This window comes from Mus caroli, unplaced genomic scaffold, assembly GCF_978045245.1.
Source record: "Mus caroli unplaced genomic scaffold, Mus_caroli_1 scaffold_7, whole genome shotgun sequence".
Lineage (NCBI taxonomy): Eukaryota > Metazoa > Chordata > Mammalia > Rodentia > Muridae > Mus > Mus caroli.
Window position 1 is genome coordinate 17,985,339 of NW_028227262.1, and position 13,928 is coordinate 17,999,266.

Genomic DNA, 13,928 nt, shown 5'->3' on the forward strand with positions numbered 1-13,928 from the left:
ATTCTTTTCTCCTAAACCAGATCAAAAACTAATCCCTTCTTTCTGTAAATCTAATCTTCTTAGATAATGACAGCTGTGAAGAAAGTTAGGAGCTGTGAGAGGAGTTGTTCTGATGTCAAACTAACTATAGGCAGTTAAAATTGGTTTGCAGTAAGAATATGGAAGAGTTTGGAGATGAAAGCTTACAAAGGGCCCACATTTCTGCCATCAGAGTTTAATGAGCTCTGGTGAGTGCTAAATAACCAAATGTCAAGAGAATCTCAGATAGACACTCATGAAGTAATCCAAGTCTCTTGGAAGCAAGCTGGAAGCCATCCCAGTTACAGTTCTATCAAAGAATCTGGCACACATTAGAAAGTTCCAGACAACAGGGAAGGGAGAAGCTCCCAGGACCCAACAAGGATGACTTTAGCCAAAATAACTAACAAAAAAGAGATAGAACCTGTAGAGGCCACATCCAGTAGATAAGCATGACCCCTAGTTGAGGAATGGGGCCACCCATCCATCTCAAAATTTTTAACCCAGAATTGGTCTTGTCCAAAGGTAAAATAGGAATAAAAAAAAATGGAACAGAGATGAAGGAAATGCCATACACATACGGCCCTACCTAGAGATCCATCCAATCGGCAGACACCAAACCCCCACAATATTGCTGATGCATAGGGGTTCTTGCTTAGAGGAGCTTGGTATGGTTGTTCCCTGAGAGGTTCTACCAGCACCTGACCAATTAAGATGCAGATACTTACGGCCAACTATTGGACTGAGCTTGGGGACCCCAATGGAATTGCTAAGGGGAGGCCTGAAGGAGCTGAAAGGGATTGCAACCTCATAAGAAGAACAATATCAAATAACTGGACCACCCAGAGCTCCCAGGGACTAAATCTTCAACCAAAGAGTATATATGGAGGGAGCCAGGACTCCAGATACATATGTAGCAGAGGATGGCCTTATCTGACATCAATGGGAGGGGAGGGAGGCTTGATGTCCCAGCATAGGGAGATTCTAGAGGCCTGAGACAGGAATGGGTGAATAGGTGGCAGAGCACCATCATAGAGACAAAGGGGAGTTGGGAGGGAGAAAGGGATGGTAGGGGGTTGCGGGGGGGTTGGTAGAGGGATAACTAGGAAGGGGGATATCATTTGAAATGTAAAGAAATAAAATGATTAAAAAATGAATAAATAAACAAATAACCAGAAATGAGAGCAAGGCATATTGGCTCATGCTTTAATCTCAGCACTTGGGAGGCAGGTAGATCTCTCCAAGTTTGACCATGGCCTTTTCAAGGTAGAGAGTTCCAGAACAACTGGAACAACTGAACCTAGATTAAAAAATAATAATAATAAAATAAAATAGGAAGGAAGGAAAGAAGGGAGGAAGGAAGGAAGGAAGGAAGGAAGGAAGGAAGGAAGGAAGGAAGGAAGGAAGGAAGGAAGGAGACACAGAGAATAGAGTGGGTGAGGGGGCCATATTGCAGTAAAGGCAAAATGAAGTATATATATATATGTGTGTGTGTGTGTACTGTAGTATATTCAAAAGTACTACAAAAGAATCTAAGCAGGAAAAGGACAACAGAAATTACAACTTAAACTACACTGTGGTGTTAGCACTGTCTTCTGTTGGGAATGGCATTATTATATGAATTCATCTTTCCAGAAATGCTCTAGATTATATACACTATATATATTTTCCCATTTTTTGTTCTTCTGTTTTATTTCCATTTTTTACTATCTCAAATGATAACATTTATTGAAGAGTTTGATTCATCATATTTTATGCTAAGTACAACATAACCTTATTTTTTTCTCAATCATTACAAATATCCAGAATCTATATCATAATTATATATTTTGTTTTATTGCTCTTTTCTGGCTTATTTTCTTTGTAAGATTTTATTTATTTACTCTGTGTGTGTGTGTGTGTGTGTGTGTGTGTGTGTGTGTGTGTGTGTGTGAAAGAGACAGAGAAACAGAGAGAGAAAGTGTCCAATGCCCTAGAGTTAGAGCTAATGCTAAAAAAGTGAGTGAAAAAAATGTGTGACGTTGTGAGGCTAGGAAGGTAGGGAGGATATCAGATAAATCAGGGAGGGGAAACTATGACCAGAGTATAAATATGAAAAAAAAATTTATTTAAAAAAAAAACAAACAAATCCCTGTTACCTGAAGAAAAATCAAGTTCTTGGCGGGTAGAGGTAGGTATTCAAAGTCATTCTCAGCTACACAATGATTTAGAAGCCAGCCTAGGCTAGAAGAAATCTTGTGTCAAAGTCAAATGAGCAGCATCAAAATAAAGCATTACAGATACCTATTGCTACAGCAGTGTTACTCGGTATCTGCTATATAAATGATGTGAACAATAAATTCTGTGAAATAAAAACTGCAAGAATAATAAGTTAAAGTGTAGAATTTGTATGTGGTTGAAATTAAGCTGAAGCTTCTCGACTTATATGGGGGTTAGACCCTGACAAAACCACAGTAGGTCTAAAAATAGAGTAAGTTTACATGTGTATAAGCTCGGCAACTATCATAGTGAAGCAACACAACACCCTGTAGTATTGCAAATTGTCTCCATGACTAGGAACTGTAACTCCCTGAGGCTGCCCACCTTCAAGCACCACATTGGGAAAGGTTACAGTGTAATTTGTGCACCTAGCATCCCAGTACACTTGGAACTGTAGCTGAAGTCCTTATAAGTGGAAGCTGTTGTAAATTATTGCAAGATAATATTCAATATATATAAAGAACTCAAGAAGATGGACTCCAGAAAATCAAATGGAGTACAGAGCTAAACAAAGAATTCTCAACTGAGGAATATCAAATGGCTGAGAAACATCTGAAAAAACATTCAAGATCCTTTATCATCAGGGAAATACAAATCAAAACAATAGCTGACATTCCACCTCAAACCAGTCAGAATGGCTAAGATCAAAAATTCAGGTGACAGCAGATGTTGGCAAGGATGTGGAGAAAGAGGGACACACCTCCATTGTTGGTGGAATTGAAAACTGCTATAGCCACTCTGCAAATCAGTCTGGTAGTTCTTCAGAAAACTGGACATAGTACTACCAGAAGATCCAGCAATTGATCTCCTGGGCATATACCCAGAAAGTATACCAACTTGTAATAAGAACACATATACAACTATGTTCATAGCAGCCTTATAATAGCCAGAAGCTGCAAAGAACCCAGATGTCCCTCAGCATAGGAATGAATACAGAAAATGTGGTACATTTACACAATGGAGTACTACTCAGCAATTAAAAACAATGAATTCATGAAATTCTGAGGCAAATGGATGCATCTGGATGATATCATCCTGAGTGAGGTAGCCCAATCACAAAAGAACTCACATGATATGTACTCACTGATAAGTGGATATTAGCTTAGAAAGTTAGAATATCCAAGATACAATTTGCAAAACACATGAAACCCAAGAAGAAGGAAGACCAAAGTGTGGAGACTTCGTTACTTCTTAGTACTGGCTAGTTTTCTGTCAACTTGACACAGCTGGAGTTATCACAGAAAAGGGGGCTTCAGTTGAGGAAATGCCTCCATAAGATCCAACTGTAAGGCATTTTCTCAATTAATGATCGAGGGGGAAAGGCCCCTTATGGGTGGGACCATCTCTGGGCTGGTAACCTTGGTTCTATAAGAGAGCAGGCTGAGCAAGCCAGGGGAAGCAAGCCAGTAAGAAACATCCCTCCATGACCTCTATATCAGCTCCTGATTTCTGACCTGCTTGAGTTCCAATCCTGACTTCCTTTGGCGATGAACAGCAGAGTGGAAGTGCAAGCCAAATAAACCCTTTCCTCCCCAACTTGTTTCTTGGTCATGATGTTTGTGCAGGAATAGAAACCCTGACTAAGACAAATGGGGAAGAAAATACCCATGGAAGGAGTTACAGAGACAAAGTTTGGAGCAGAGCCTGAGGAAGGAACATCCAGAGACTGCCCTGTCTGGAGATCCATCCCATAAACAACCACCAAATTCAGACACTATTAGAAAATCCAGCAAGATTTTGCCGAAAGGTCCCTGATATAGTTGTCTCATGTGAGTCTATGCCAGTGCCTGGTAATGCACAAGTGGATGCTCACAGTCATCTATTGGATGGAACACAGTGCCCCAAGGAAGAAGCTAAAGAAAGTACCCAAAAAGCTGAAGGGGTCTGCAACCCTATAGGAGGAAAAACAATATGAACTAACCAGTATCCCTCAGATCTTGTGTCTCTAGCTGCAAATGTAGCAGAGGATGGCCTAGTCGGCCATCAGTTGGAGGAGAGACCCTTAGTCTTTCAAAGATTGTATGCCCCAGTACAAGGGAATGACAGGGCTAGGAAGCAGGAGTGTGTGGGTTCAGGAGCAGGGCTGGGGGAGGATATAGGGAACTTTTGGGATAGCATTTGAAATGTAAATGAAGAAAATATCTAAGAAAAGAATCTGAAAAAAAAAGAAATATTGTCATTGAAGATTGCAATGTAAGTTTCTTCTTGAACTAAGAAATTTTGTATATTGATAATTTGGTCACTGATTACAAGAATATTATCCTTTGCTCTCAAACACATGTTAAGCCACTATCAAATTCTTAACATCTCCAGGGCACCGATCAGTTTGGAGAGCCATAATCCTAGAAGAAAGACAAAAGCCAAGGTATTTATGCTGCTGGTTTTATTGATGTTTTGAACTTGAGGAAAGGCCAGGCCCAGTGGTTTACTCCTGGTAAACTTCTTGAACATTATCTGAAACAAAGAGAAGGACTTTAGAAGTCAAATAGTCCTAAACATGTGTCTGATACCTTCAACACCCAGTAGTCTCATTAAAATACATTATGTTGCTGGACATGGTGACCCATGCCTAATTCCACTCAGAATGGTGAGACAGGAAGATCACTAAATGTGAGGCAAACATTGACTGTATGGTGAATTTCAGGCCAGGCTACAAAATGAAACCCTGTATCAATAAAAAGAAAGAAGAAAGAAGGGAAAAAAGAAAAAGGGAGGAATGAAGGAAGAAAAATATTAAACAAGAGAAAAAGAAAGTAGAAGAGAGAAGAGGAGGGGGAGAGGTTAGGAGAAAGAGTGAAGAAGAAAGAAGAAAAAGAAGGTGAGATGATAAAAGAAAGAAAAAACTTAGAAACATATTAAACTAATTTGATGAGAGATTCAGATGGGGCATAGGAAACACTTGCTGCTGTGAAGGGAGAGGGGCTTTCTATATGTAAATACGAGGTGGTGAGAGGGGCAAGAACAGAGCTGGGAAGAAGTGTTGGAGAGAAAGAGAAGATGCAAGACTCAGAGAAATGAGAAAAACTAGGAAACTGGAAAAGAAGTTTACTAAATGATAGAATTTAATTTGCCCTGAGGGAATCACTGGAGACCATCTTTAGTAGGTTCTCCGGGTTGTTTTGTTTTGTTTTGTTTGTTTGTTTGTTTGTTTGTTTGTTTGTTTGTTTGTTTTGGGAGGTCATTAGGACTCCTTTTCTACTGACCCTGCTGGCCTTTTCCACGCTTTGTTTTCTGGCCACCTTTTCCTTTCTGTTTTTGCTGGCCACCGTTTCCTTTCTGTTCTCGCTGGCCACCTTTGCCTTTCTTGCCTTTCTGGCTACCTTTTCCATTCTGGCCTTTTAGTTCACTGCGACCACGGCCTCCTTGGCCACCTCCTGCTCGTTCACTTCCACTCTGGTGATCCTGGACTTCCAAGCTGTCATCATCAGAGCTTCGTCTACCACGTGGGCCATTCTTCCCTTTCTTGAACTTGATGGCTTCCTTACCATGCTGACTTATTTGATCTTGAAAATTGTTCTTTATTTCATTTAGCCTTGCATGTATATCATCATCTTTGGGGAGAGAGAACACACATCCAGAAAATCAAAAACAGAAAGAAACTTCATGGGCATAACAAGTTAAACATACAATCTATCACTGAGTTAATTTAGTGAGAAATTATTTTACTGTGGTAGATGGTAATAAATAGTGACAAGGTCCAATATCTGCAAGAATAGTGACAAAAGGATCTTGCTTGAGTGTGTATAATTACTTAGTGAGGACCATTTTGTTTGCCTGTCCCAAATTTATTCTCCCCTATCTTTTTATATTTTTGGTGCTGCTATTTTTATACAACACCATCTATCCAGAACATGAACTTGGCATGATACTTAAGAAAGTGCCTATGTTCTTTCATATCTCAGTGCCTAAGAGAAATCATAATATAAAAATGTTGTTTTAAACATGATGTTACACAACATGTCTGTTACTTAGAGGATGAGTATAAAATCAATTTGCCATGAGTAATATCTTTCACACCATGATACTAACTCACATTGTCAACTCCTCATACTTACATCAACTATATGGCATTTTTAACCTTCTAATCTAAGACTAATGAATGTATATATAGATTAATGCAAGCATAGATTTAGCTGTGGGTTATACCATCTTTTGTATGAAGTCTTTGCTTTCCTCCTGTACTCTGATATCTATAATTCTCTATGCTTTGTTCTTTAGCATTGAATGGTTATGCACAAACTTCACCATCTATTAGATGGGTACCTCAAGCATTCTAACGATGAACCATTTATCTGTTGCAAAGGCAAATAATCAGAACATTTCTTTCAGAAAACCCGAAATAGGTGTGTCATCACAAGGACAACTGAAGAAAGGAGAGGGGGAAAGAGCTGTTTCTTCATCTGTCTTTCTGCCCTGCCCCAGACAGGGTTTCTCTGTATAGCACTGGCTATCCTGGAACTCACTTTGTGGACCAGGCTGGCCTCAAACTCAAAATCTGCCTGCCTCTGCCTACCAAATGCTGGGATTAAAGGCATTTTCCACCACTGCCCTGCTCATCTTTCTCATTTTGCTCTTGTTATTATTTTCATTTTGTCTCTTTTGATTTTTTAAGCTTTTTACAATGTGGAGCTAATAACTAAGTAGTAGAATAGTGGGGAGAGAAAATTATTAAAACTTAGGCATGAGGTTTTTTCAATCTAATAAATTAGAGGTACTTTATACTAGATCAGTAGTCCAGAAATTGATAGACATCATTCAGAATAACTCCAATTAACTTAATTGAAGCTAAAATATCTCACGTTGTTGGTTAGAGTCTCCTGCTTCAAGGACATCTGTGAAGAAATAACAATACACATGCACAAAGAAGTTTAAAATAGCATTACAAACTAAGTGGAACAACCATTAACAATTCAAGAAATATGCTGAAGACAAATAGCTACATGGCTTTTAATGGTTTTGTTTGCTATAATGGATTGAACCTACAGTCTAATGCACAATACACAAGTGCTCTACCACTGGCCCAAATCTCCTTTGCCTTTCAGTTGCTAAATTGTTTGGACTAAACTTGAACTAACTCTATACCCCAGTCATGTATTAGATAAAGCATGTACCATCTGCCTCTATCTTCTAATGAATAAAAAAAGTGTTCATTAATTTCTCTTATTTGATTCTCCCACATCTATAATGGAATATTTAATGATTGGATAACTATAATATTTAAGCAAATTACATACATATTCACTATTCCAATGAAGTATATGTTGTTCTAGCTGGTATTATGTCAACTTAACACAGCTAAAGTCATCTGAGAGAAATAAACCTCAATTGGAAAACATGCCTCCATAGGATCCTGCTATAGGCAGGCAAGCACACAGGGCATTTTCTTAATTAGTGATTGATTGGGAATGGTTCAGCCAATGGTAGACAGTGTATTCTTGAACATCTGGTATTGTGTTATATAGGAAAGCAGACTGAGAAGGTCTTAAAGAGCAAACCAGTAAGCCATGCTACTTCTCAGTATCAGGATTACTGCCTGTGCTTAGGTCCTTGCCCTGCTTGAGTTCCTGCCTTGGCTTCCCTCCATAATGGACTGTTACCTGAAAGCATAAGTGAAATATACCCTTTCCTCTCCACAAGAGACTTCTATTACTCCATTGTTAACTTCGTTCTGTGGTGCTATTTGGAGAAAAACGTTTACAAAGGAAAGGTGTACATGTATTCTGCTAATATCCAGACACTATCTCACTGAAACAAGAGACATGATATGAAAGGCTGGCTTGTGTTGAATACCATGACTGAAGACTATGAAAACACTGACAGTTTTTGTTCTTTTGCTTTTTGAAACTTCCTAAACCCAATTTTTAGAAATTCTAAATGACAAAAAAGTAAGCAAAACTAAACTGTAATAAGTTCTGAAAGAAAATGGAGCAAAGCCTTAAATAGAGACTGACCTTCTTCTTGAAGAGAACTTTCATCATCTAGGATTTTAAAAGAGAAATATATTAAATTTAATATTTGATTCAATATATTCCAACTGTGCACTTGTATAACTCATAAGAAGCTATGAAAAGACCAAAGAGACTGCTAGAAAAATTAAGATACATATTATACACAATACACATGTATATGTATTTCTAATACAATGAACCATCATTTTTCAAAGTAGAAGCCTATTCTGCTTTATGGGCTGAAAATGAATAAAGAAGAAGTCAAGCAATCAGTTGAATTTCTTCTTCCTTTATGGTGTAACACCATGCTTGATGATGTGACTCCCTGAACAGATACAACTTGAGAATCAAACCATCCATGGCCCTGCAACTCATTGTTTACACTAACAAGATTTTACTACCCATATAGATTTTTTTCCCATTAGACAAGCTTTCCAAACCATGATTGCTTATTTCAGGAAGTTATGCAAAACACCTTTAATCAAATACAAGTCTTTTCGACTCTCTAATGCCATAAATGTTTATCCTCTATTATACCTTTCATAGCCATCCTTAGCCTACATCATATCTTAAGTTATATATTCTGCCCATTTTTAATGAAGAACTCATTCCACTAACCACACCCCAAAGCTTCATTTTTGAATATTCCAATTTTTCCTCCTGCTTTTACCCAAGACATTAAGGGAAAATGTAACTTTCTTTAATCACATTAACAAGAAATTCATTCTTGTTCAACAACATATTGTTTTGAGTATCGTGAGATATTCAAATTTGGCTAACATTCTACTATGCATTTTCATTCAGAAATTGCTCAGATTTTGGTAAATAAATATTCTAACTGGAACTCTGTAGTTCACTAAACTATAATTATCTGCATGGAAAGCAAATGGCATTGCAAATCAGTAGAAGAATCAATAAATGAATTTTTTATTAAACATGAAGTTTTAATAAAAATTCTCAATAATTCTAAATGTTCAAGATTGTTGGCAAGGAAACAAAATATCCAACTGAATATTCATACAGAGTGTGGAATTGGAAAATATATGGATGTTCAAACGGCAAATGTTATGCTCTGAAGATGCTGGTTTAGAACATACACTGACATTTTCAGACACATATTTTGTCAACAGTAAAAAATGATACAGTGGTGGTGCATGCCTTTAATCCCAGCACTTGAGAAGCAGAGGCAGACAGATTTCTGAGTTCAAGGCTAGCCTGGTCTAAAGAGTGAGTTTCAGGACAGCCAGGGCTATACAGAGAAACCCTGTCTCAAAAAACAAAAAACAAAACAAACAAACAAAAAAAAACAACAACAAAAACGAATGATACAGGAAATAATATGGCCTTCCCTTTTGATTGGCCAACCTCTGTATATTGATTTCTTAAAAGAAGTAGCCAAACTCTACCCTTTTCCCCTCTTACCTTCATTGACCCTTTGAGCTGAGGTCAGGGCCAGCAGGGCTATAGAGAGCAGGACCAGAAGAATCCTGGAGGCAGCCATGGTGTCTCTCTCCCTTGGTGCTGAAAGAACTTCAGGCACAGCCTTTATAAGACCCAGGGAAACAATGTTGCCTTGAAGACCATGGGATGGGCACTTCCACCCTTATCTAATTTGTGACTTGAACCTCAGCCAGACAAGGTGAATTAAAGAACGGGATGTGTTCTTCAAAGGGAACAAAACATTTCTACAAGTTCTTTGAAACAATGGCTTATGTTCCTCATTTATTAATTCTAAGTATTACTAATTGTCTTCTACTTTTTATATTCCACTTATAACTATGCTTCTCTGTTTTCTTACAGGATCCAACACTGTTCTTTCTACTCAGTAACTTCAGACACTTTCCTATAGAATGAGCCAACAGAATCACAAAGAAAACAGACTTAAAGACAAAACAAAACAAAAAAATCATAGGAAAAAAACATAAGACAAGGAAATCTAGGATAAGTTATCTTATACAACTTGGAAAAAAATCAAGAATAGTTGCCAATAAAAGAACAAACCCAACATTTCAATATTTCAAAGACAATAACTACTCAGAATTGAGATCATGAATTGAATGCACTATCAAATCTTAACACAAAATAATCAGAATAATAGCTGGGTTGGAATCCAATATCCTGTAAGGGTCCCTGAGTAAACTAAAGGTGTTCAGCTTGGAAAGGAACTTCAATTAGATACACCTGTCACTCCATAATATCAAACAAAAAGTCATCTTGTTTGAGTCCTTTTGGAAGGTGCAGCTATCAACTAAGGAAAAGAGGACACTTTGTTGGTAATATAAAAATAATGTCATACTATAAGTAAAATTATCTTACATTATTTTAATTCATTTTTAAATTATCTTAATTTAAATACCTTAGAATACTATAAATAAGTTTAGTAAAATTGCTAACACTTCAAATAATGAATCTGGATTCTACATTAAAATATCCCATGAATCAGTTACATCCACAGGCACAATGATAGGTATCTTTATTGTTTATCTGGACCTAATTTCTTTCTTTCCTCTATGGAAATGTGCTTTATCCTTGACTTTTTCTCATAAGAAAGATATCACACCTCTCCATATACCCTTGAATATAGTATTTTAATCTTACTTCGTTTTCAGGATATTTCATGGGTTTTCTTTCACTTCTCCAAACTTAATTTTTACATCTAAGCTTCCTTCTTTTGTTTTAATGTTCCATATAAAGCACTAAATAGATGATAGATAGAATAATAAATAGATTTCTTGATATGTAGGTAGGTAAGAGATAGACATCATAGAGATGAATAAATAGATGACAGACATATAGATGATAGGTACATAGGTAGATAGTTGAGAGAGTTGAGAGAGATGATAGGTACATAGGTAGATAGTTGAGAGAGAGATGACAGACATATAGATGATAGGTACATAGGTAGATAGTTGAGAGAGTTGAGAGAGAGAGAAAGAGAGAGAGAGAGAGAGAAGAGAGAGAGAGGTGACAAGTACATAGATAACTAAATGTATTATAATATATATGATATACTTAATGTGCACTAGGATTTGTTCTAAGTATTTTTCCTGTGAGGGACTAACTCACTTGATCTTTATAGACTTTAACTTTTAAAATATTTAACAGATTTAGTATGTTTATGTAAAATTTAATCTTATATGTAAAGAAACTTGGTTTACATTTGCATTTACTCTTTAAAATGTGTTTCTCAGGACTGGTAGGATACCTCAGGGAATTAAAGGCACCTTAGAGCTAGTGGTTATGAGCTAACCGGTATGGGTACTGAGAGCTCATGTCTTCTGGAAGAGCAGAAATCACACTTACACTCTTGAGCCATTTCTTCCTAATAGTAAAACTAATTCTTATTCCATCCATGCCCAGTAGAACATCTTCTTGACAAACAAAAATACTTAGTTAAAATGATGATAATGAAAATGTAGCAAAATGCTTGCTCATCAGTGTTCAAACTTTGACCCTGTTGATGCTAATTCTTTTCATCATTTCAGTTCTCTAATCTATAGCAATTATTTCTGCACCTGGCTGATTGTCAAGAATAAGGTAAAACTTCATTCCAGTTGCTTTCAATGACTAGGTGTTGCAAAAGTAGGATTTGGAGACATAGCCTCTTGTTTCATAGGCCAGTCACTAGACTACCCTTTCTGTGTTAGATATACAAAAGTCATGAGCTGTTATGGAAAAAGTCACCCACTGGTCAGTGGTTGTCCTTGATTTCATAATTCTGGAATTATGATTTCAAAATGTTTTTAATAGAGCTTAGAGAACCTTCTATGAAGGAAGAGGGACAAGATTAGATGTTTATTCTCTGAGATATGCTTTAGGGGATCATAACAGGCAAGATGAGCATTCTCCCTCTGTGACACAATGGCAGAAAAAAAAGCAAAACAGAACAAAGTTACAGAGTAGACTAGTAACAGAGACTCAGGCCTACAATCCCAATGCTAGCCTGGCAGAGACAGGGGGATTGGAAGCTCATGGTCAACCTGGGCTACCTCATAAGACCCTGTCTCAGAAAATAAGCAGAGTAAAAGAGACAAGAGACAAATTGAAAGGATGATAGAAGAGGAAAGAACAAAGGAGGAGAAGAGAGAAGAGGGGAGGAGAGGAGAAGAGAGGGGAGGGGAGGGGAGGGGAGGAGAGGGGAGGGGAGAGAAGAGAGGAGAGGAGAGGAGGGGAGAGAGGGGAGAGGGGAGGGGAGGGGAGAAGAGGAGAGAGTAAACAATTCTGAAGGGAGGGGAGGGGAGGGGAGGGGAGGGGAGGGGAGGGGAGGGGAGGGGAGGGGAGGGGAGGGGAGGGGAGGAGAGGAGAGGAGAGGAGAGGAGAGGAGAGGAGAGGAGAGGAGAGGAGAGGAGAGGAGAGGAGAGGAGAGGAGAGGAGAGGAGAGGAGAGGAGAGGAGAGGAGAGGAGAGGACCAAACAATTCTGCAACAGGAAGTGAGAATGATAGTGAAGACAGGAGTCTCCAGAGACCCCTGTGGAAGGCACATTTAAGTCTGGATTTGTGTTTAGCTATGAACTTCAACGAAGAACTAGCTGCTTGAGATCTGTAGACATTGACCTCTCGTTATTAAGTTTTTGGGAGGTGAACAATCCTTCCTTAAAGAGCTATTCTGGTTAACATCAAGAATCTGGGAACTTGTTGCTTACTCTTTATACCCCTTGAAAATAAACCTTATGCCTGTTCACCAAAAAAATAAACAAAAAAACAACAACAAAAAAACAACCTGCTGTTTAAGTAATCTGAACCATAAATACAACAGAACATAATCAAGTCATCAAAAACCAATTCAGTCCATCATGAATGTGAAAGTATATCCAAACTAACTTGATATGAAAAAAAAAATCTTTCTGTCTAGTCACCCACTTACTTATCTGTTTATGTCCAGTGAATTTCTTTCATTATATTGCTATGAGTATATTTATTCTATGTGTGTGTGTGTGTGTGTGTGTGTGTGTGTGTGTGTGTACATATATCAGACACTGGTGTAAGAAAATATGTGAAATTATAGACAAATTATTAATTGGTTTCTGTTCTGTAGTGAGATTGTGGTGGTCTGTTAGACGTTTTTTTCTTTTTATCCTTCTCTGTTAATTAAATACGTATGAGGGTGATTTCTTACATTTAAAAAATGTGTTCATAAAAATGAAGACCCTTGTTGGCAAATGCTAACCTGACACACTGAGAGAACCATATTATAATTTTCCTCAGCCTAAACTTCTTCCTTCATCCTTTCCTTCTTCCAGCATATATATTGGCCTTTAGCCATGACCTGCTCCAGTCCACAATGGCACATTACTTTCCATTACCCAATAAGTAATGTCTCTCAACCCTTAACTCTATTTTTCCTATGAGGTTATGTCCTTCACTATAATCCCTTAATTATAGACCTTCTTTCCAAATATTGTGCTTTCACTAACAATTGTTTTGAATTAATGGAAGTTGTGGCCTTAGTACAGTGTTCCTATGCCCAACATTGAGAATGATAATATTTTGTGATTAACTCTTCATGATCCTTGTTTACATGCACAAAATATTATATCTTTAGGGTTATCCAATTTTTAACTAGCTCTGAAAACTTTGCAAAGCAGGTTAATGTTTTAAGTAAATAAATGAAGGTATAGACTATATTTGTCTGGGAAGTTTTAGAGATAATATTTTACTTGGTCCATTTTTATGTATTATATTTTGTTTTAGGCATAGAGGTGT

General features: G+C 37.6%; 1 protein-coding gene across 1 annotated transcript; it reads right to left on the minus strand.

The window, feature by feature from the left end:
- Positions 1 to 4,643: 4,643 nt before the first annotated feature.
- On the minus strand, positions 4,644 to 9,923 carry LOC110295578 (uncharacterized). Its single transcript, XM_021164064.2, has 5 exons — positions 9,648 to 9,923; positions 8,229 to 8,255; positions 7,077 to 7,109; positions 5,481 to 5,828; positions 4,644 to 4,731 (listed from the first exon to the last, which is right to left on the minus strand). Exons 1-5 carry the CDS (start codon positions 9,724 to 9,726, stop codon positions 4,703 to 4,705), a joined length of 516 nt encoding a protein of 171 aa, XP_021019723.1. The 5' UTR covers positions 9,727 to 9,923; the 3' UTR covers positions 4,644 to 4,702.
- Positions 9,924 to 13,928: the final 4,005 nt, after the last annotated feature.

Coding starts and splice junctions, on each gene's coding strand:
- LOC110295578 (XM_021164064.2), bottom strand. CDS start 9,726: ATGGCTGCCTCCAGGATTCTTCTGGTCCTGCTCTCTATAGCCCTGCTG. Junction 5,829..7,076: donor AGGAGACTCTAACCAACAAC/GTGAGATATTTT, acceptor CTCTCCCCAAAG/ATGATGATATACATGCAAGG. Junction 4,732..5,480: donor GCGTGGAAAAGGCCAGCAGG/GTCAGTAGAAAA, acceptor TCTTTGTTTCAG/ATAATGTTCAAGAAGTTTAC.